Here is a 21,804-nt window from a genome sequence, read left to right as displayed (position 1 = left end):
TATGAGGGAAGGTTCACTGAAGGTGGGGGAAGAGCGATGTATCTGGAAATGACTGTGATGTAAAAACAAGTAATACCAAAAATGCATTAATTTAAAAATTAGTGGCAGGACTTCTGACCCATGGCTTATGATTCCAAGACCAGAGGGCTGATGTGAGCCACGAAATGGAAGAGGAGGAGAATGAAATATAGTTCCCTGGAAGATTATTTCACGGAGCAAGGCCGAGAAGAAAAGAGCTGTTTGGGAGTGGGTGGGATGAGTGCACTGGGTTCGAGAACATCTGAGTCTACAATTAAGCTCCAAGCCTGAGATGTTCTTGCCCCCCCCCAATGAGGGCAGTGCTGAACCTGAGCACCTCAAGCCCCCTAGATCTCGAAAAATCCTGAACCCTCCCTTCTGGGGCCACCTTAACCAGCCCTATCTTGCAAGTTTCACCCGTCCTGGGGGCAGTTCCTGTTCCCTCCCTTCCCCCCCAATCTGTCCGGATCCTCGGGTTCCCGCCCCATCCTCCCTTTGGGCGGAGAGGACTGCCTGTGCCTTGGGGCTATAGCGCCCTGGGACCCCACCCTTCTCCTTTGCGCCCCACAACACCCATAGCACCCCCAGAACACCCGCGCCCTTGGCTTCCAGGATGGAGTTCTCGGAATTGATCCGTACTGGTCGGGCGGAGGCGCTCCTTCTGCCCGGTCCTGGGCAGTCCCCAGTGCGGGGCACCCTGTGTATCACCAGCCATCACCTGCTGCTGTCCGCGGGGCACGGAAGCCCTAGTGACCTGTGGCTTCTGCTGCGCAATGTCGATGCTGTGGAAAAGCGGTGAGAGGGGCTCGAGACCGTGCTGGGTGCAGGGGATAGGGGAAAGGGGGAGGGGGTCCCGGTAGCGTCCTAGATGAGAGTAGGGGGAGGCGGGGAGAGGGTCCCGGCAGCGTCCTAGCTGGGGGCAGGGGAGAGGAGTGGGCTACCAGGATCAAGAGAGTGCGACGCTACTGTATGTGTGTGTGAGGGTGCTTCCTGGGAAAGGAGAGGCTAGCAGCGCCGAGGCGTATCCCCGGAAGATCTGGAACTGCTTAGCCGGGAAATACATGGGGCCCCGAGTCAGCCAGCCAGCTGGAGAGCCGACGTGTTGAATGCTGGCTGGGAAGGCACACATGACTCGCCAGGTCTCAGTCCTCTATCCAAGGAGAGCTGAGTTCCCTTTGGCATATTCTCTTATGCGTCTTCCACTTACCTCTGTCCCACTCACCCCTCATATGTCTTCTTCTCCCCTTCTCCCCTCACTAACCCACCGATTCTTGTTTCCCTTCAAAGAACCCTGCAATGTCTTCTTCCCCAAAGACCTCTCTGATCTCCTTACCCATGCCTCTTGCGTCCCCTTCCCGTACTGATTCCCATATGTTCTACTTGTCCTGTGTTCAGTACTCCCCTCCGTTACTAAACCAACATCTCTCCCCACTGGCTCCCACGTGTCTATTTAGCCCACTAACTCCTGCCCCGAACCGCCCTCCAGGGTGGCAGGAAACTCGGGCACCATCACCCTGAAATGTAAGGACCTGAACGTTCTGCAACTGGAGATCTCAGGCCTGGAGGAGACTCTGGACATAGCCGGCTCCATCGAGGTGGGCAGGGTGTGAAGGAATCAGGGTAGCAAATCCAAAGGTGGGCACTTTGGCATTGCCAAAGCGTGGGGACGGCAGAGGATGGCAGGGGTGAGAACGTCAGCAAGGGCATGAAGAGGTTTTGCATATCGAGCCTGGGGTCCCCAGAAGTGCTTTTTGCCTTTCTCCTCAAGGCCTTGTCCTCGCTGGAATCTGTCACCACTTCCTATCCATTCTTCTACAGGCCCCAGAGCCTGAGGCTGGGAGATGCTGAGTACCTGCACCCCCCGAACCACTTCTATCAGCAGGTGGCCCTAGAGGTAGGTGCCAGTGATGGAGGGTTGAGGGCAGCTGCAAGAGGAACTTGGGGAGGCTATGGCACAGGGCTTACAAGCTTACTGGCTGTGGTGGGAGGGAGCATTCCAAGGGGATATAAGCTTGTGAGAGACTCCCCCACCCCTACCCCGTTCCTGCAGACAAAGGGCTGGCGCCTGAGCAAAGTGAACAGGGACTTCTCCGTGTGCGCCAGCTACCCGCCAGCCTTGGTGGTGCCCCTTGGGATAGGGGACGAAGTCCTGGCACGAAGCGCCCGTTTTCGCCAAGGTGGCCGCTTCCCTGTGCTCTGCTACTATCATAGCGTCAATGGAACAGTGAGTCTGGAAAGGGCTCCCGGACCCCCGCTCTGCTCCCAACCTTGCCCCTACTCTGCTCTCCACTGGCTCCCCTGGCGCTGCCGACACCTGATCCACGCTCCCACTCCCACGTGGAATCCCTGCCTCACCCAACTCCCGCCGAGCCTAGGCTTTTCCCCTCACACCTTCAGCCCCTCCAGGTTCCCAGATGGACTCGAGCCCCGCCCCTACCGGACCTGACCTCTAGCATTCTCCCAGGCGTCCCGAGCCTCCTCATTCCCAGTAGACAGGGGGGGCCATACCCCTGAGCCAGCCAGCCCTGGGTCTGGTCCCTAAGCTGGGTCACTCATCCCACTCCAAGGTGATGCTCCGCGCTAGCCAGCCCCTGCAGGGGGCCAATCGGCGACGTAGTGCGGAGGACGAAGAACTTCTGAAGGCAGCCCTGGCTCTGGGCGGAGGGCGGGGCTTAGTACTGGACACCCGCTCAGCCCAGGCGGTCCAGCAGGCCCGAATAACCGGGGGCGGCACGGAGGCCAAGGCCGCCTACCCGGGCTGGAAGCGGCTGCACCGGCCCCTGGAGAGGTAAGTAACCAAGTCGTACCAGTTCTGTTCGGCTTCATGATTTCTTCAACAGCTCTGAAAGCCAAGAAATGGGATGAATGCTTGGATAAGAATTTGTGATACAGGGTCAAAGGATTCCAGGTGGTAGGTAGTTCTACTGCCAGAAGTCAACAAACATTTATTAAGCGCCTACTATGTGCCAAGGATGGTGCTAAGAGCTGAGAATACAAATATGAAAAAGGTAGTGCCTGTCTTCAAGCAGCTTACAGTCTAATGGGAGACAACACACAAGAGGAAGCTGGAAGGTGGGGGGGGGGTACCTGTGGAGGGTCATGGTGAAGAGGCATGCAGCCAGGTGGGAAACATGGCTCCCCTAGGGTGCCCTTCTTAAATGGAGCTTTTGGGAGGAGCTGGGGCCGGGGCAGCGGGTACTGAGGGATACAGGCTGGGGCTGATATGATCTGGCAGGATAAAGAGGTTCCTAAGGGAGTTCAGGAGGGGAATGAGCAGCAGATGAAATCAGACTGGGGAGGAGAAGGCAACAAGGAGGGGCCTAAAGACCCTAAGTAGGGCCTAAAGGAATAGGCTTAGTGTGGGACTAGAGAGTGGATTCTCATCCACCTGTGTTGTTGAATGGAATTTCAAACTTCTCAGTCTTTGGAGTGGTATCATTCTGGAAGGAAAGGTGGTGGGTTCTAAAGAGACATCATAGCAGTCAGATGGAGAGTAAAGTGGCCAGAGTGGAGTAGGCTGAGGAATTGTGTGGCCACATGTTAGATCTGAGGTTCCTGAAGAAGATCCCAAGAGATGAGGTGGAGAAGACCATAAGCCAGGATGGTGGTGGTTGTTGAATTGTTTCAGTGGGGTCTGACTCTTCATGATCCCATTTGGAGTTTTCGTGGCAGAGTGTTCTGACATTTTATTAATTTCACAGATGAGGAAACTGAGGCAAACAGGGTTAAGTGACTTGCCCAGGGCCACACAGCTAGTGGGTGTCTGAGGCTGGATTTTGAATTTAGGTCCTCCAGACTCAAGGGCTGGTGCTAGCCACTGCACCACTTAGCTGCCCCCTGAGGACACATTTGAACTCAGGTCTTCCTGATTCCAGGCTTTGCCCCCTATGCACCATACCACCAAGCCGCCCCCAAGGAAACTGCAGTGGGGAGTAGGGAGTTTATTTCCTCCTCCTGGTGTAGAGATTGGGGAGGGGGGAATAGGAGTTAGTACCAGTATAAAAGGTTACAATGGATAGCGTCATATTTCAGAAAAGCTAACAGATTGGAAGGAATGCTGGTTGAAAAGTTCCAAGGACTTAGGGTACCCTAGGATGAGTTGGAGCAGACCTGAGGAGGGTCAGGGGTCACCAGATTAGGGATGAGTGCCCAAGAAGAGTTGCACCTGAGGGTAAAATCAGAGTGGAGGAGGCAGGCAGGGGTGCTGGGGATCCCTCGGAAGAGAAGGCTTCACAGGTTTGGGGGTGACTAATCTGCCTTTCCCCCCAGGGGTCGGCCCCTTCAGGACAGTTTTGTGCGTCTGGTAGAGGCCTGTACAGACCCCTCACTGAGCATGGATCGATGGCTCAGCCGGCTAGATGGCTGTCGCTGGTTGACACATGTCAAGGAAGCACTAACCACTGCCTGCCTGGCAGCCCAAGGCATGGACAGGTAAAGCCCATGAGGCAGGGGGACCATGACTGCCCTGGGGGAGGAGGGACATGCCCTAGGCTTAGCATCCTATAGACCAGTGAGAACCCCAACCCCCAGGCAATGGCATGATGCCTCCAAAACGCTAAGGAAATGCTCCCACATAGGAGGCCTGGCCTCCTGCAATGCTAGCAAACAGGAGTAAGATTGGGCCAGCACTTGTTTGACCAGAACAGCATAGGAAGGGGCATAGTGTGAAATCAGTCTGGAAAGGTAAGATCAGACTAGGGAGGGCCTTAAATGCCAGGCAGAGCACCCTAGAGAGCTGCAGTGAGCTGGTCAGACTTGCATCAGAAAGCCCATTCTGGGCAGCTTGTGAAAGATGGATTGCGGAGGGGAGAGGCTGGAGGCTGGAAGATGACTACCTTGTAAGGTCATTACAATAGTATGAGAAGAAAGGGGCTGAACCAGGATAGTGGAAATGGGAATAGAAAGCAGGGAAGGACATGAGGTACTGTGGATAAAACAGGGTCAGTCCTGGTGTGGCCCCCTCCATGAAGCTTTCCCTTTGGGCTCTGTTCCTCCACAAATGTCCCTAGAGCATTTATGCTTCTTTGTTTACTGCAATGTACACTATAGTGTAACCTCCTAAGGTGTGGGCATATATATATATATACATATATGACAGAATCCCCCTGACTTGTCACAGTTGGGTATGGGAGGAGCACCCCAAAGGGAAGTAGGGGGTTGCTGCTGATGGAGCCTCCTGGGTCCATACAGGGAAGGGGTCTGTATCCTGGTACATGGGGCTGAGGGCACAGACACCACCCTCCTCGTGACCTCACTGACACAGCTCATCCTGGATCCCAAGTGCCGGACAATGCATGGCTTCCAAAGCCTGCTAGAACGAGAATGGATCCAGGTAAGAGGCCACAGCAAGAGCCCACAGCATTGGGCCATCTCCCTAATGCTGGCTCCTGCTCACCCCCCTTGCCCTCTTCCCCAGGCTGGCCACCCTTTTCAGCAGCGCTGTGCCCACTCAGCCTATGCCCAGGGCCGACCCAAACACGAGGCACCCATCTTTCTGCTGTTCCTGGACTGTGTGTGGCAGCTAAGCCGTCAATTCCCGCTGTCCCTGGAGTTTGGGGAAGGGATGCTGCTGGCCTTGTTTGAGCATGCGTATGCCTCGCCCTTCGGCACCTTCCTCTGCAACAGCGAGAAAGAGAGGTGAGACCGAGCTGGGCTGGGCCCTTCTGCTCACAGAGCAGGCTCCCACTCTAAACTCCACTTCAGCTCTCTCTGATAACCTGCTCCCAGATGTGGGGCCAGGGAGACCCCTTTGTCCAAAGCTTACTCTCTCCTCCCTGTCCCTGCCAAGCCAAGCTTGGGGTCACAGCCTAAGGAAAACAGGCTAAAATGCCAAATGGCCACAAATCACAGCATCACAGGAGCAGGGCAGGAAGGGGCTTCAGAGGGCACCCAAACAAGGACCCAGCTCCAGCCCAGAGAAGGACAGCAGCCTGGGTCCCAATCACCACAGTGCTAATGTGCAGTGTGACTTGGAGCCAGATACTTAATCACACAATGCTGTGGTGAAAATTCAGTGAGATGATTGATGCCTATGGAAGCACCACATCAACAACAGCCATTCTCATTCTCGTCTGTAATGTGAAGGCAGCCAGGCGGTGTCAGAGTGCATAGGGAGCCAGGCGTGGAGTCAGAAGACTTCCCGAGTTCAAATTCAGCCTCAGACACAGCTTGGTGACCCTAGGCAAGTCACTTAACCCTGTTTGCCTCAGTTTCCTCATCCACAAAATGAGTCAGAGAAGATGCCAAACCACTGTAGCATTTTTGCCAAGATGACCCCAAATGAGGTCACCAAGAGCTGGACATGACTAAAAACAACTACACAACATAACAAATATAAGGCTAATATTGACCTGCATTCCCCACAGTTCTACTTGCTGCATGATCTTAGGGGCAAGGGAGGGGGTCAGGCCAGATGACCTTCACTCTTATGATCTCTCTGAGGATCTCCTAGGGGTGGCAGGAGGGAGGCAAGGAAGGCAAAGAACTAGAGGCATGGGGGAGTTTTCTCAGCCACCTCTCTGGGCAGGAAGGAAGGAAATGACTTGCCCAGGGTCTCACAGCTGTTAAGTGCTGGAGCTTCGATGGGAGCCCAGCTTTCTTGACTCCATGTTCAAGGCTTTCTCTGCTGGGAAACTGTCAGCCAGCACTCCATAAACAGTCCCTGGAATCCAGCTCTGAGGGGCTGGAGGCCCATGTGCTGCTGCATGATCCCTGGCATCAGTCCTTGTACTTCTGGGTGCAGTGATGACTACACTTAGCTGTCTGTGCCTGCTTAACTCAGCCTCCAGCTCCCCCCACCTCCTGCCCATATGGCCCATCAGGCCTGGGGCTTATTCCACTTCTGCCCCAGATGATGGTGCCTGGGCCCCCTCCAAAGCTGGTCTCCCTCTCTGGAACCTCAACCCCACAGGGCTCTGAAAGTCCTGTCTAATCTACTCTGCTCCCTGACCAGGTACCTGTGTGAGGTGAAGACAAAGACCCACTCCCTCTGGTCCAGTCTGAACCAATTGAAGGAGCGAAAGCGCCTCTGTAACCCAATCTACTCGCCCACCCCCCTGGCCTTGTGGCCCTCGGTGGAGCCCCAGAGCCTGAGGCTGTGGGCAGGTAAGGCGTCCCTCAGTTTCTCCTGCCACTGCTCAGTACAGGCTCTTCTCCACGGCTCAGATCTCTAACTGGCTTCTTCCCCACTCCCATTTCCAGGTCTTTTCCTACGCTGGACTCGACCCCCTGAGCCTGCCCAAGAGGCGTGGGAGCAGCTCTGGAAGATAGTGACAGAGGAAGAGGAGGCAGACACCCTATGAAGCCTTCAGACCCCCCATGTCCAGCCTTTGCTTCAGGCTTGCCAGACCCCAGGCTCCCTGGCTGTATGCCTAAAGCAACGAAAGGCGAGGTAGGCATGGATCCTAGCAGCTCCAAGGTTCAGGTCCAGGCACTTCCCAGGCCATGAAGTAGAGGAAAAGGCTGGCAATAAATGGACCTGTGCTTGTCTTCTGTTTCCTGGAGTCTCAGTGGGACAAGGGGATGGGCACGTCCCTATTGACCTGTCCAACCCACAGCTCTTCATAGGACAAGAAGACCATAGTCAGATTCCATTTGGTTTATTTTTTAGTGTCCACAATTTATTAATCAAAGAGTGAGAGGTTCAGGAGACTCCACTTGTGACTCTTCATGCCTCAAACTCAAACTCGAAGTATTGTGGATCAAAATAGTGAATTCGGACATAGCCATCCTCCCCGCCACTGCTGTAGCTGCAAGGAGAAGGTGACAGAAATCAGACGGGCTGTGCATGTACTGAAGGACCCACTCACAAACAGAGAAATTGAGACAGAGGGCAGATGCAAGTGGGTTGGTTTAAGGGTCTACTCACCCTTGTCTGAGCCCCACCCCAAAGGGTATTTACCTCTTGCCATCAGGATGGAAAGCAACACTATTGATGGGGCCAAAGTGACCCTTGACTCTTCCAAACTCTTCTTCAAAGGCAAGGTGGAAGAACCTAGGGGATGGGAAACAGGGACACATGTGGACATCAGAGCTTTACCCTTAGGTAAACTCTCCATGATCCCCCTCCTCCAGGAAACAGGTTCCCCACTTACCTGGCCTCAAACTTGCCAATTCTGGTGGAGGTTGTGGTTACATCCATGGCTTCCTGCCCACCACCCAGGACTACCTACAGAAAGGAGGAGGCCCAGACCTAGGTTAGAGCAGCATCATCTGTGCACCTTCTAGACACTGAGAATCTCTTCCCCCATCAGAGCTGGGAGACTTCCCCAGGCCTACCGCCCAGTCCCTTCCCTCTGACATGTTCCTTAGCTGTGGCCTTAAGAGCTACCATTTGTAAACCGCCCCACCAGCCTTTACTGTGACCGATGGGTGAGCAGGGAAGCCAGGGGCTGCCTTACGTGGTCATAGATGGGAGAAAGAGCAGCTGAGTTGACAGGTCGCTCTGTTCTGAATGTTTTTTGGTGCTCAAGGGTGGTGGAGTCAAAGAGCTAAAAACGAATATTAAAAGGGGAAAGAGAGATGAGAGAAGGGAAGGACCCCTGATTTGGAGCAGTAAGGTGGACTCTGAGCCTTGCACCCACCTTGGCTGTATTGTCCTTGGATGCAGTGACAAACATTGTCATGTCTCGGGATGTCTGAATGTCATTAATCTGTCTTGAGTGCTCCTTGACATTCACCATTACTTCTCCAGACTGTGGGGAAGGCATGGCAGAAGGTACATGACCCCACTTCCCACCACCAGGAGACCAGAGCTGCTATCCCCTCTGGTGAATGGGCAGATGTGAGCTCCTCCTGCCCCGAGCCACTCTCCCCAGGTCCTGATCCTCCCACTCTCACCCCTTCCATTTCCCTATCTCCCCAGCCCTCACCTTAGCACTGTACTGGTTGAGTTCCCCATTTTCATGGCCAGCAATGATGCACTCCCCCAAGGGTCCCCACACAGCACTTGTAATCTTAGCATCAGCATTACAGGGGATCTTCATGTATGGTTCATTGCTATCTGTTTAGGGGTGTGGAGCAGGTAGATGGTGAAGACTGGCTCCAGGCTACCTCGGGCCCCACCTCTGCTCTGAGTTCCTGGATCCCCACCCATATGTCATTACCAATCTGGCTGGGGTCCCGGAGGTCAAAGAAACTGACGAAGCACTGGTAGCCCATCTGCTTATCCGTGGAGAACATGATGATGTTGCCTCCAAAGTCAAACCCACATGTACGGACAGCTGAGTTGGTCTTCAGCAGAGCCAGCTGCTTCCCTAGGGATGGGTACAGGTTGGCTAACGGCTCCTCCCATTCCTCAGCCCCATATAAGCCCCAGCTCTATCTCTACCCATCTTTACTGCTCCACTGGTGGAAATAACCCCTCAGGAGATTGGGCTCAGGTCAGAGAACAAGAGATTAAATAAGAAATAAGGCAGCACTGAATGCCCCCTTCCCTGCCCCCAACCCTACTTGTACTCTTGTCAAAGACTCTCAAGAGGTCAACAACTCCAAATCATGCACGAGCAGCAAGGCTTTCCAGGACCCTGACCAGTGACCGTTTGTCCTGTGCTGAAGCCCTCCAGCTCTCCTAAGGCAGCCCATTTTACACTAACAAGCTTTTTCTTAAACTGAGGTAAAATCTGCTTCTCTCATACTGGTCAGCAGATGTCCATCCCTGCAGCCCAAGATTACACTAGGTAACTGCTTCATCCAGCCTGGGAGGGGAATGCCAGGAACAGGAAACCTGACCTTTCTGACCAATCATCCTAGGAATAGGTTCAGCCTGGCAAAATAACCCACTAATCTATGAAGATTCCTCTCCAGAATGGGCATTGCCTTTAAACTGATGCTACAAGCCATGAAAAAGAGGCATCAAATACATCAACCTGGAGAAGGCAGTATGATCTGTGGGAAAGAGCAGGAAGCTAGAAGAAATGGATTCTGGGCCAAGCCCTGCTCCTAACCTTGTGACTTTGGCCAAGTCACTCCCCCATCTGGACCTCAACTTACCCCTTCATGAAAGAAGGAAGGTGGACTACAGGATTCCCAAGTCCCTTTCCAATTCTGACATTCTCTGAGTCTGCTTGGTACCCAACACCCCCTTAACACTAGTCAAGTCCACTCCCAAATGACCAACTCCATTCAGTTACCAGACCTGGGAGGCCAAGTCAGTAAGGTGGGCAGAGCATCGGTTACCTGTCTCACAATCCCAGAGGCGGCAACTGTTGTCGGCAGAGCCGGTAAGGACATGTTTGGTGTCCCCTGGTGAAGTCGTTAGGGAAGTTACCAAATTCATCTGCCACCCTTTCCACTTGGTGAGGATAGAGGGAGGCAGGGACAGCTGTCTGAATTTCTTTAAGCCATCTAGACAACCCCTGCAGCCAGGAACCTCTGTCTGGGATCAGCAAAAAGTGCCAGCTCTTTCTCTAAGACAGCAACATTAAAGGATACAATCAGCATCCACACACCACACGGCTCCAGTGTGTCCCGTGTACGTGCCTAGCCTCTCTCCATTTACTGAGTACCACACATTGACAATCTAGTGAAGCAAAGGCATTAGTTAGTTTGTATCCACCCCACAGAAGGAGCAACCAGGGAAAAAGTAAAAACCCTTCTTTCCCTGGGAGTCTTCCCAGAAGCCTCCAGCCTGTTTTTACCCTTTGCCTCCCCCTCTTCCAGTCCTCCATATTCTCCCTTCTCTCACTCCTGCCTCTCCACCAGGAAAGCTCCCTAACCAAGTCCTTGTGAAAGACTGTATGAGTGGGTTTTTAAGATCAAATTATATTCTGTAACACACCCCAAACAAGTGATTTGAGAACAATTTTATGTCTTAAATGGGGTGCTCCAAAAGTCATTATACACTTTTAAGCTTTGATAGCTACTAAGCTACAAATTTTGTGTGTTTATAGCTATTCAGCTCCATATGTATCTTCTGGTCCCCCAAACCATTCACACGTCTTCCCTTAAGGTGGTGGCTACCACAGCCAACTTCATTTACCTCATGTTGATTCTAGCTCAGCAGGCAAATTTTCTAGCCTAGTTTTTCAATCTGACCCCCCCAGTCTTTGGTGCACTGACTCCCCCCCTGACATGAAGGGTCCCATTTCTGCAAGGGACATCAGCCTCTTCAGGTAGCACCATACCAGCCCTCCCTCCCTCCCCAGTCAAACTGAACAAGTCAGCCACCATCTATGACCAAAGAGGAAGAATCCTCCCCATGTAGGCAGTTTGGGATGATACTGGGATGGGTGGGAGGTGATGATGGTGTTAAATGTTTGTGAGCAAACTGGAAGGGCAGCATGACCCAAGTAGCAATGGGGAAGGTCTGTACAGTAGGAAGAACCTAAAACTAGGGAGACCAGAGCTCTAGACCTGACCCACAGACCTCTGATCTGTAAAACAGGCACGGATGGTTAATGACAGTAACTGACATTTGTAGAAGCCCCTTAGAGTTTGGTCTCATTCCAGCCTCACAACCAAGTACCTGGAGGAGGTAAAGTGAGGTCACTGGGCCCCTTTTACCGAGTTTGGGTGACTTGTCCGGAGCCACAGAGTTAATGAAGTTCTGAGGCTGGATTTGAACTTGGCAGCGCTCTACCCACCAGGCCACCGAGCTGCCTAAGCCAAACACGTTAAAAAGCAGAAGTGCTTCAGTTTCCCCACTCCTACCATCTCCCACGCAGCCCCGCCCTAGGGGCTTCCCTTCCTCTAGCTCCCCCCTTTCCTCCAACCCCGCCCACTTCCCCATAGTCCCCTTCCCCCGTCCCCACGGAATTCCCCCTGGGCCGCGCATGCTCACGGGGTCCTTGGCCACAGTGAAGAGCAGGTCTCCCTCGCGGTTGTACTTGATCTGCGTGATGGACCGCTCGTGGCCCTGGAGCAGGATCGGCTTCTGGAGACCGCACCGGGTGGGTGGGGGGGGGAACACTGTCAGGGCACGGGCTTGGGGGGGAGCCCTGCTCTGACCCCTTGGCCTCCATCCCTCCCTGCTTCGTCCTCCCCAACCGGACTCACCATCTTAGCGACTGCACCGGGACCACGGATCTGCGCAGCAGCGTGGGAGCCCTACCGGAAGAGAAGAGACACTGACTTCCGGGTCACGATGCCGGCCGGCACCGGAAGTAGAAGCCTTCCTTTTCCGACGTAGTCATGGCGGCGACTCTGGGTGAGGAATTTCGAGCCCCTCCCCCCACCTGTTTCTATCTCAGTTTCTTCCTCTGTAATAATAATGACAGTTGGCGCTGAGCGCTTTAATCAGGTGTTTCATAGGAGCCCTAGGATGAAGCCTCCTTGGGGATTATTATTACCTCCATTTTACAGATGGGGTAACTGAGGTTCATTGGCCGGCCCGGGGCGGCACAGGTAGCTAGTGCCGGAAGCGGCCCCCCCCCCCCCCCCCCCCATTGCTCTGTTCACAGCACCGAGCTCCTCTTGCCAGAGATAGGGGGAGGGGGTCTGGGTCTGGGTTTGGGATGGCTGGAAGGTGAGTGACGGGCGCCCCTCCATGTCCCAGGGCAAGTCTGTGCCCTGGTGCTGGTGGCAGTGCTGTGGGGCGGCTCCAACCCGCTGCTGAAGAGGGCCACGGGCAACATGGAGCCGGTGCAGGAGGGGAGCCGGCTGGAGCAGCTTCTGCAGGAGATGAAGTACTTGTTTTTCAACTACCAGGTAGGCCTGGGGAACCCGTGAAGGGGCACGCCCGGGGCGGGAGCTGTCCAGGTCCCCCCGGGGCCTGATCCTTTAATAAGGAGCCCCGGTGTGTGGGAGGAGGGGCTGGCTCCTCCTGGACCGGGAATCCTGCGTGATCTCGCGTACCGCCTGGCGCCTGTGTGATGCTGGACGGGACTTCTCTCCTCTCCGAGCCCTCCCAGCCCTAATTGACTAAAGGCTCCCCGTCTGCAGTTCTTCAGTGGCCTACACCTTTCCATGCCCGAGTTTCCCATCTGGAAGTGGGATGTCATTATTGGCATGACTTTCCATTTCCCTTCTGTGCTGCCTGTGTATACTGACCCTAGCTTTTCTCTCACCCTCAATCCCAGTATCTGGTACCCCTTTGCCTCAACCAATGTGGCTCCCTGATCTACTACCTTACCCTGGCATCAACAGGTAGGTGTGTCTCTGTTCTGAGGGCTGGTCGTCTGGGTGGGGTATGGCTAACAGGCATCCAACAAGGGCTCCAAGACACCTTCCAGAGTGGTTCATTTAGCAGTCTAATTTCTCTTTCTTCACCTCCCTCCTTAGCAGCTATAACGATTCTACATTTTGGGATTGGGTTTTCCACCTAGTAACCTTGGCAGTTCACAGGCATTGTGTGTATGAGAGATGGGTCCAGTCCTGAACTAGATAGTTTGGTCTTATCAGTGTGGCACATAACAAAGCTTTGCATTTGGCATTGGGAGGCCTGAGCTGGAATCCTATTTCTGCCACTGTATATGACCTTAGGCAAGATACTTAAGCTCTTTGGGCCCATTTTCTCATCCATAAAATGAGGGCATTTTTCAAGAGTGACCTCTCATATCCTTCCACCTCTAAATCTGTGATCCTCTAGCCAAAGGGAAGAAAAACCAATTGAGCAGGAGGGGATGGGTTCATAGGTTGTATGGGACAGGCAGGCACAATTGAGTTGCATCTGTATCATTGAGAATACCCCCGTGGGACCACAGATCTATTGAATATTTAGAGGGCAAGAGGGCACCACTAAAGTATTCTTTGCTTCTTGGACAGATCTCCTATCATTCCATTTGACTTACATGCAAGCAAATAATGCCACCCAGGCCTTCTTCACATTATTCTGGTCCTTTATTGACAATGTTTTGTTAACTCTTGTCATTTTCTTTATTCTGTTCTTTATTCTTTGGTGTCAACCAAAAAGCATAAATTATTCCTCCACCTCTAGAAGACTAGCACGTTTTCTTACTTTTAAAAGATCCCTTTTGTTAATGTGGTGGGGACACTCCTTCCAGGATTTAGGAGGTGACTTTTATGAGTTGCTGCCTCCATTCCCCATGATATACCTAGCTAGGCTGGTTTTCCAACTACAGCTTGCTTTAAACAAAGTCTTTCTAGTTTCCCTTTGGGATGAGGCGGGTGAGGGTGTGGGGGGGCTGTTATTATGTCTAGACCACTGAATTTGCCCTGCAGATTCTGAGTTCAGAGACTGTGAGCACCACATGACTTCAGTGTTTAGTGTGAAAGGTCGTGAGTACTCTTAAGGATTTGATCCTCCCAAGTCAATTAGAAATGAGGCTTGGATTCAGCTGCCCTCTTGTTGACTGAGCTTTCTACATTGTTGTGTCTTTAACTGTCAGAGCTCTGTATGTCTGTCTTTAACCCAAAAAGTGTAATAGCTGGCATTTCTGTAGCTTCCAGAAGGTTTGCAATGCACTTTACACACAGTAACTCATCGGATCCTCACAACCCTTTGAGGTAGGTGCTGTCCTGATCTCAGTTTTGCTGACATGGAACCTGATGCTCGGGGAGCTTGAAGTGACTCATGACTCACCCAAATGACCTGTCCAGAGATGGGTGTCTGAGGTGGAGTCCTAGTCCGGATCTTCCTGATGCTAAGTCCACCACTCTATCTTTCTAAGCTAGATAAACACCCAGACCCCTCCTATTAGAACAAGATTTTTGTTGGCAGGGAACACGTTTCCTGCTTTAGAATGGACCCCAGGGAATATCATCAAAATGTTCCCCTCCAGATCTGTCCCTGGCTGTGCCTATCAGTAACTCCCTGGCTCTTGTTGTCACCCTGGTTGTCGGAAAGTTCCTTGGGGAAGACATTGGTGGAAAATGTAAGTAAGACCGCTGCTGGGGAGAAATCATTAGCCAGACTCTTAGGTGCCCAAGCTGGGTGACTTCTGTGCATTTCAAAAACCCATAGTCTTTGGGGGGATGAGAAACCAATCTCTGATATCTATCTTAGCACACCATCCCCTTCTTTCCCTACAGTCAGGGCAGGGAACCTTTTAGTGTGAGAAGATTCCCATCTTGTGTCCCTTTCCTTTCTGAGCCAGCACTCAGTCCAGTGTCTGGCACACAGTAGGTGCTTAATGTTTATTGATTGATTGACCCAGGGCCTGCCCTGGGAATGGTGCTCACCATCTCCGGAATCATGCTCTGCATTGCAAGTTCAGTGGGAAAGACAGAATAACAACAGGATCCTGTGGCCAGCCCCACCCAGAGACGACGGAGCATTGGAGCAGGGAACCCTGGGCTGGGGGATCTTGAGCCATCCACACTTGAGCTTTCCTTGAGAAGGCTGTCTTTGACTTCCCCCTGGCAGTGGCCTCTTCCTCTATGATTCAGTGAGGCCTAAAGGGGAGGAGGGGGGCTCAAAGACTTCACCACTTTGAACCCTAAGTTTCATGCCTTGGAAACTCCCTCCCCCTCCCCCTTCATTGTGTGACCCAACTTCTTTCATGACCTTGGCCTCCAGCCAATATTGTGGTTTGTGCAGAGCACCCTGGATGTCAGGTGCAGAGTACTCCTCAAGCTCAAACTTAGGGGCCTTCTGAGCATTGGAGGGAGCTGATGTGGGCTGGGGCCGGTGGTGAGTCAGCCCACACGTGCTGCAGTCAGTTAGAGCCTTCCTTCCCCTCCCAGTCTGAAGCCCTGGAGGGGGCCCCTTGTGCCCTAGGCTGAGACGCTAGCTTTATCACCAGCTTCTCCTCTAACCTTTTCCTGGTCCAGGCTTTAGAGTGGGATATGATCTGGAGAGATGGCTAAACAAGGCTGAGATAACCCAGAAGCAGAGAACTATTTTCTTTATTAAGCCAAAGCCTCTCCCAAATTGTCCTCCCTACCCCACCCTGTGTCAGGCCCTATAGGGTGGAGGCAGGTAACCTTCCCTTCTCCCTCCCTAGGCAGACTCACTGCAGGTTTGTGGGCCAGGCAGACTAGGAAGGTGTGTGGACCTCTCCAGCAAGATCTTGGCAGAGGGCTGGGGGACCACAGCAGGAGAGGGTGGGTTGGTTCAATAAAAGGCTGTGCCATGGCTGCTGCTGAACTGCTGGCTGGGGGCTGGGAAGAGGGAGGGAGGGAAGGAGGTTGGCCTGGGCTTGTTGGTTTTCCAGAATGGCATCAAAGTTTAGTTCTATCCCACCTACCCTAGGCAGAATTTTCCAAGAAACAGGCTTCTTCTACCATTTCTGCCGCCCTCTGGAAGAGAAAGATCAGTCAGCTAGAAAGGAGCCAATTTTGGTCCCAGAGCAGAGACCCCTTAACCTATCAGAGCTGCAGAGGGACCCTGGAGACCATCTGGCTCACAAATTCACTGTATAGATGAAGGAACTGATTCACTGTGGAAAGATGATTATTTGTTCAAGATGACAGGGCCCAGTAGACAGCAAGGGTACTCTGCTGGAACCCTTATAATGGCCTCTAGCAGAAAGGAGCCCTAGTGGTTAAATTATTGGAAGATACCCACATCTCACCAGAGAGGCATTGAAGGGAACATAGATCTATTTGAGTGTGGTGGCAGAGCCAGGATTAGAACCCAGACTTAGCAATGTCTAGTTTTGAGTACTTTGCTTCACCTTGGCAAAGTTAAGGGACTGTCTACCAGTTGAATATGCAGCTATTCTATTGTAAGGACATAGACCCCATACCTGATCCAAGGGGACCTCTGTCAAGGTAGTCCCATCCTCCTCTACTTCCTGGGCACCTGCCAGTTCCTTCCTGGCATGGGGTGCACCATACACACCCCTTTCTCCTGTGAGGAGGAAAGGGGGTACATGTTGACCTTATATTGAGACCACACAGGAGCTAGAATAGCATCTGTGGCCAGGATTTCTTCTCCTTGTCTCCAAGTCACTGGGTTCCCCTCCTTACCTCTGGCCCACAATCACAGACTTTCTTCCTTTCTGTCTAAATTAGTCTTTTCAACTCTTTCCTTCCCCATACTGACTGCTTTCCTCAGTTATGTTTTGGGCCATCCAAGAGTCTCATGGGATTAAGAAACAAGATAAGATTTCTAAGTCACTGGTTATAGCCATAACCAAAGGGTATCTTCTGTCCCCTCAGACCCCTGAAATCCCACTATCAGAGGTAACAGATGTGATACCTCATATTTACATCTCGGTTTACAAAGCTCATTTTCTCACCACTCCTAAAGGCTAATTGCAGAGTAGCTTCGAAAGAAGGGAACCTGAGCCTCAGAGAAGCTTAGCAGTTCCCCACTGGAACACAACTTGGGGCCAACTGTCCTTTCCTAGCCCATGCTAGAAGACATAAAGGGTAGGGAGACCTGGGAGATTAGACAACACTGGGCTTGGGGCCCAGATAAATTGTTCCCTTCCAGATAAGCCCTATTTCTGGAGATCCCCTTCCCTTCTTTAAGGTGAGTGTGTGAAGGGGAGAATAGGATGCAGGAGGTATTAAAAGTGTTGAATTTAGAGTCTGGGAGACCTAGGTTTGAATCCCATCTTGGTCTGGTACTAGCCGTGTAACCTGACCTCTAAGCCTCAGTTTCCTTATTTGTAAAATGGGCCTCTCTGTAGCACCTAGTTCACAAGTTTGTCACAGGGGATCAAGGTTCAGCTTACCAGGCTGAAGTAGGGGACCCCTTCTCAGATGGGGTCTGGCCAGCCTAGGTCTGGCAAAGAAAACCGATGATTCCTTCTTGGAGAGTTGGACTGCGGGAGCCCTGAAGATGTCTGCCTGGGAGAGGGGAAACCAGGCTGGGACAGATCCAGAACCCCCTCTGTCTACTCTCCAATCCCCACAGTCCTGTTTTGCATCTTTGTAGGGATCATTCCTAATGCCTTTGGACAAGGACAAGGTGCCATCCATATTGGTGGCCTGAGTTACAGGGATGACGTTAAAGGCAGCTCCTGTACTAGGTCTCAGTACAGCTAAGATTGTGATCTGTATCTACCCCTATAGTGTGTGACTTACTCTGAGTCTCATATGTAAAATATGTAAAGTGATTTAGCTCTAGGAATTTCCAGGGTCTTTCTCTGCTTTATCAGTCTCTCTTTCCCCTTCCCTGGCTGTGTCACTTAACCTACCTTCTGCCTATAAGCTCTGGGTTCAAGTCTTGGTGGGCGCCTGTAACACAGAAGGGAACGATTTGAGCAGATTGCTCAGATGCAGGAGACTCAGAAATGCTTAACAGGCTGGGGCCCTGAGCTGAGGATCTCTCCCTTTACTGCCCATCCATCTCATGGCTATGCCTCCCAAACCCTAATATACCAGAAGCCACCAGGCATGGAGGGGCTCGGCACCAGAAGCTCCAGATAGGGCAGGGCCTTATACTCCTCCTCTGACACAGCCACATAGTAGCCACCATTCACCAGGGCTTCTCTGCCCAATACTGGCACCCCCTCCAGTGTGCAGAGTCTGTAGGAGAGAAAGAAAGGGTCCCTCCTTGCAGGTGCATACCTGAGAAGACAGCCAGAGAAATCCTTCCCAGAGTTGTCTAACAGTCTAACAGAGTCAGCATTCTTCACACCACTAGGATCAGATTTGGAGCTGGAAGAGAGCACCTAATCCAACCCCCTCAGAGGTCACTCAAATGATTATTAAGTGCCTACTGCGTGCCAGGCACTGTGCTAAGTGCTGAGGATACAAAAAAGAGGCAGAAGACAGTGCCTGCCCTCAAAGAGCTTATAATCTAATAGGAGAGATGCTGGGAAAAAAATATGGAAAGCAAGCTCTATGTGGGATAAGTAGGAAATAATTAGCAAAGCACTGGAATTAAGAGTAGTTGGAGAAGGCATTCTGTAAAAGGTGGAAATTTGGTCGGGCCTTCAAGGAAGGAGGGAGGTCAGACTTTGAGCAAGAGCATTCCAGCCATGGGGGACAGCCAGAGAAAAAGCCCAAAGACCAGAGATAGAGTGTTGAGTCAGCCAGGAGGCGTCATTGGATGGAAGAGTGTGTGTTGTGAGTCCGGTGTGAGAAGGCTGGGTTATGAAGGGCTTCCAATGTCAAGTAGATCATTTTGTATTCAATTCTGAAGGCAACTGGGAAGCACTGGAGTTTACTGACTTGCTCACAAGCCAGGATCCAGACCCAGGTCCTTAGACTCAAAAGCTAGAGCCCTCCCATTGGACTACACAGCCTTTTTTCCTTAGGATTTGGAGCAAGAGACCCAAGTTCAAATCTTACTTCTTCATTTGTAAATGGGGGTTTGACTGACATGAGCACCCAAAGGTTCTTTCTAGTTCTGGATCTTTTGGTCCTTGCCCCTACAGCATAGTGATGAGAGAAGTCTGCAAGCCTAACTACTGGTCTAGTTCATTACTGATTTGGGCAATTTGCTTTTCTGGGCCTCAGTTTCTTCATTTGTACCTTTCCCTCTACTGGCCATTAGGTGGCAGGACCCAAGTCCAACTGTTGGGCCCTGCCTGGCCCAGCACCTACCTGCTCACAGACCCACCCTTCAACTTGGCCTTCTCAGTCAGTTGCCTCAACACTGATCCCCAGTCCTGATGGGAGGTAAGGGACAGGTGCAGGCTAAACGGGGGGCTAAGCAGGTCCCCGTTTCTGAACACCCTAGGACAAGAACATAACAGGTCTGTGAGGGAAGATTCCTGCTCCTTGCCCTTCCACCCCACCCAACAAGCTCTGTGTGGCCTCTGATTTGGGGCCTTAGAAGCCCTCCAAACCAGCCTGTGAGGAGGGAGGCACAGTTTAGGGACCTTTGAGGGACCAATGAAAGGGGAGTTTGCCATGGTTGAACAGGCCAACTCATTAGCAGAGTTTCCTTTGGCCCTAATTCCCATTCCACCCCCACAGCATCCTCAGCACTCACTGAATTGTGCAGGAGGTGGAGGCTGGGATCCTCCTTCTAGAAGACCTGTCATTTGGCCTTGGGAGAGTTGGAGGAGCCTGATAAAATGATAGCTGACAGTTACACAGTGCTTTACTTACATCATCTCATTGGCCCAGCCTGGTACAGAGGGAAAAGCAGTGGATTTGGAGTCACTTTTGCCACTTCTCTGGGCCTCAATTTTTTCCTAGTAAAAGGAAGCCTTTGGACTAGCCGCCCTCTAAGGTCCCTCTCGACTCTTCAACCTATGATTCTCACAACATTGCTCAAAGGTAACTAGTGCATCCCCACTTTACTGATGGAGATGCTGAATGTCACAGAAAAGATGTGGCAGCACCAAGAATTCTGCCACAAGCCTTGACTCCAAACTGGAGCCTTTTCTGCTAGATTGTAGGTTTCCTCCCGTCCAGAGGAGGGTGGTGAGGAGCTAGGGCCGCTAAGCTGAGCCAGTCTAATTTATGGCAAATCCGCTGCCTCTGTTAGCCTGTGGATGGTTCCCTCTGGTTAAATATATGTCACCATCATCCGATTCTAATCAGCCAAACCCGAGGAGTTGCAGGTCAAAAGAATCTGCAGCTCAGCCTGCTCCCCACACCTTATTCTGCTTTATTGCTCACAGCCAGCTTAAGCCTGGGAAGTTGGGGCAGGGGAGGACAACTGATAGTACTCATTTTATAACCCCCTCATGAAGAAACTGAGGCCCAAGGAAGTTAAGTAGCTTGTCCAGGGTCACAAAAGAAGTAACCACCATTAGGATGTAAACTCTTGTCCCCTTTACTCCAAAGCCATGCTTTTCCGTGTGAAAGTTGGAGCTGTACCTGACACAGGGAGGCAGGCACACATTCATAGCCCCAGGAGCCTACTGGGTCCAAAATGTTGGGGGATATAACAGGTGAGGGAAGGGTCAAGTCTGGGAGGATACAATTTCTTCCCCAGAACCCACCAGGAACCTGATGTTTTTCCTGCCTGGTTTCTCCCCTCCAAGGTGGATATAGCTGGAAGACACAGAAAACAAAGTCACCTCCTGGGTCATGGCACCTCTTCTCAATACCATCCACTCCTCTCTCTATTCTTCTTTCTACAGTCATGTGTCTGAGTCCCTTGGCACGCCAGTTGTGTCACATTTACTTCTCCAGGATTGGAGGGGAGGAATCCTGAACCTTTGAGCGTCAGATAGGGGTCTGTTCAGTCTTTTTCATTCCTGATGAATGTCACCTATTTGCAACCTGATTCTCTTTGGCTCGTGGACTGAGTTGCTACCAGGTCTGATTTCAACAATGAGTATTAATCTATGTTCTCTGATCTAAACCAAGGGAGGCCTAGGCCTCCAGTATCCCCCCCCCCCCAAAGGTGGAAAGGCCTAACAGTTCAGGGTCAGTGAGGGTGGCTTTTGGGTCATCCATGGTCAGCCTGTCCCTCCACACATGGATCTCTATTTTGGCCAACACCAATCACACAGCATATGATATGCAGGGGAAGAAACCACCTTAGATTTGGGGAGTTCTTAGTCTAATATAGAGAGAGGACGTGTAAACTAGACCCCACAGATAAAAGCAGTGCCTTGTGAGCTAAGGAAGGGAATGATGGGAGACATGGAACTGAATCAAGGAGAACTTCTTAAAAGAGGCTCTGGGTGGGATAATGGGTAATAATCTTTAGCTGCCCCAAAGGTCCCCTGGTCCCTACTCACGGCAACCTCCGGAAACGTTCAAAGCCGGCAGCAACATACTCCCGACCACTCTGAAGCTCTGACAAATCACTGATGACATGGCCGTGCTGGGGGGTGTAGAGTGTACGAATGGCCAGGGGAGCCTGAATGGCAGTTGTCACCTCATTAAGAAATGCCTCGAAAGTGGGGAACCGGCGATGGGTGACCACCAGCCGTCTCCCTGGGGAGAAGGGGTCCCCATTCCGGTAAACCACCACCTTCCTAGCCACAGGAGGCCCAGGAGCAGTGGAAGCCATGGTGCTGCTGACCTAAGATGGCCAGGGACGCCTAGCCATTGCTAGGCAATCAGAGCAGAGAAGGGAGGGGC

The 21,804-nt window shown here is 52.1% G+C and overlaps 4 protein-coding genes across 11 annotated transcripts; 2 read left to right on the top strand and 2 right to left on the bottom strand.

Moving 5' to 3' along the window:
• Positions 1-464: 464 nt before the first annotated feature.
• On the top strand, positions 465-7,507 carry LOC138146300 (myotubularin-related protein 9-like). 2 transcript variants are annotated; one of them, XM_069068087.1, is made up of 10 exons: positions 471-813; positions 1,505-1,613; positions 1,787-1,912; positions 2,069-2,242; positions 2,586-2,806; positions 4,288-4,449; positions 5,209-5,350; positions 5,435-5,655; positions 6,971-7,122; positions 7,219-7,507. In XM_069068087.1, the coding sequence occupies exons 1-10, from the start codon at positions 632-634 to the stop codon at positions 7,317-7,319; spliced, it is 1,590 nt and encodes a 529-aa protein (XP_068924188.1). In that variant the 5' UTR covers positions 471-631; the 3' UTR covers positions 7,320-7,507. The 2 variants fall into 2 exon arrangements, with proteins under 2 accessions (XP_068924189.1, XP_068924188.1); XM_069068088.1 differs by lacking the exon at positions 1,505-1,613 and having other exon boundaries at positions 465-813; positions 1,837-1,912.
• A 93-nt stretch (positions 7,508-7,600) lies between these two features.
• Positions 7,601-12,083, bottom strand: EIF3I (eukaryotic translation initiation factor 3 subunit I). The gene is made up of 11 exons (XM_069068089.1): positions 12,013-12,083; positions 11,798-11,890; positions 10,450-10,537; positions 10,195-10,260; positions 9,123-9,272; positions 8,889-9,019; positions 8,601-8,711; positions 8,418-8,507; positions 8,112-8,185; positions 7,919-8,011; positions 7,601-7,766 (listed from the first exon to the last, which is right to left on the bottom strand). The coding sequence occupies exons 1-11, from the start codon at positions 12,013-12,015 to the stop codon at positions 7,685-7,687; spliced, it is 981 nt and encodes a 326-aa protein (XP_068924190.1). The 5' UTR covers positions 12,016-12,083; the 3' UTR covers positions 7,601-7,684.
• TMEM234 (transmembrane protein 234) lies at positions 12,026-21,016 on the top strand. 7 transcript variants are annotated; one of them, XM_069068097.1, is made up of 5 exons: positions 12,026-12,163; positions 12,512-12,663; positions 13,035-13,101; positions 14,697-14,789; positions 20,853-21,016. In XM_069068097.1, the coding sequence occupies exons 1-5, from the start codon at positions 12,148-12,150 to the stop codon at positions 20,924-20,926; spliced, it is 402 nt and encodes a 133-aa protein (XP_068924198.1). In that variant the 5' UTR covers positions 12,026-12,147; the 3' UTR covers positions 20,927-21,016. The 7 variants fall into 7 exon arrangements, with proteins under 7 accessions (XP_068924198.1, XP_068924194.1, XP_068924199.1 ...); XM_069068093.1 differs by having other exon boundaries at positions 20,754-21,016; XM_069068098.1 differs by lacking the exon at positions 20,853-21,016 and adding an exon at positions 19,735-20,733.
• DCDC2B (doublecortin domain containing 2B) lies at positions 16,104-21,733 on the bottom strand. Its single transcript, XM_069068101.1, has 9 exons — positions 21,459-21,733; positions 20,712-20,763; positions 19,751-19,827; positions 19,360-19,491; positions 18,190-18,336; positions 18,006-18,045; positions 17,541-17,655; positions 16,605-16,708; positions 16,104-16,155 (listed from the first exon to the last, which is right to left on the bottom strand). The coding sequence occupies exons 1-9, from the start codon at positions 21,731-21,733 to the stop codon at positions 16,105-16,107; spliced, it is 993 nt and encodes a 330-aa protein (XP_068924202.1). The 3' UTR covers position 16,104.
• Positions 21,734-21,804: the final 71 nt, after the last annotated feature.

The sequence above is a fragment of the Petaurus breviceps genome, unplaced genomic scaffold (assembly GCF_028583685.1).
Source record: "Petaurus breviceps papuanus isolate PSGF00001 unplaced genomic scaffold, PetGlider_PUasm1.0 90760, whole genome shotgun sequence".
Lineage (NCBI taxonomy): Eukaryota > Metazoa > Chordata > Mammalia > Diprotodontia > Petauridae > Petaurus > Petaurus breviceps.
The sequence above is the reverse complement of the archived record's forward strand: the minus strand, read 5'-3'. Positions and strand labels throughout refer to the sequence as shown.

Bases quoted from the DNA above. Each gene is read 5' to 3' on its own strand.
- LOC138146300 (XM_069068087.1), top strand. From the start codon at position 632: ATGGAGTTCTCGGAATTGATCCGTACTGGTCGGGCGGAGGCGCTCCTT. The intron at 1,614-1,786 runs GTGGGCAGGGTG...TTTCTCCTCAAG, and splicing joins ACATAGCCGGCTCCATCGAG to GCCTTGTCCTCGCTGGAATC. The intron at 1,913-2,068 runs GTAGGTGCCAGT...CCGTTCCTGCAG, and splicing joins ATCAGCAGGTGGCCCTAGAG to ACAAAGGGCTGGCGCCTGAG.
- EIF3I (XM_069068089.1), bottom strand. The intron at 10,538-11,797 runs GTGAGCATGCGC...TTGCTTCACTAG, and splicing joins TCACTGTGGCCAAGGACCCC to ATTGTCAATGTGTGGTACTC. The intron at 9,020-9,122 runs GTAATGACATAT...ACCCCTAAACAG, and splicing joins CCGGGACCCCAGCCAGATTG to ATAGCAATGAACCATACATG.
- TMEM234 (XM_069068093.1), top strand. The intron at 12,664-13,034 runs GTAGGCCTGGGG...CCTCAATCCCAG, and splicing joins ACTTGTTTTTCAACTACCAG to TATCTGGTACCCCTTTGCCT. The intron at 14,790-20,753 runs GTAAGTAAGACC...CTCCCCTCCAAG, and splicing joins GGAAGACATTGGTGGAAAAT to GTGGATATAGCTGGAAGACA.
- DCDC2B (XM_069068101.1), bottom strand. From the start codon at position 21,733: ATGGCTTCCACTGCTCCTGGGCCTCCTGTGGCTAGGAAGGTGGTGGTT. The intron at 18,337-19,359 runs GTAGGTGCTGGG...TCTCTCCTACAG, and splicing joins AAGGGTGGGTCTGTGAGCAG to ACTCTGCACACTGGAGGGGG. The intron at 18,046-18,189 runs GTATATTAGGGT...TCTGTGTTACAG, and splicing joins TCCATGCCTGGTGGCTTCTG to GCGCCCACCAAGACTTGAAC.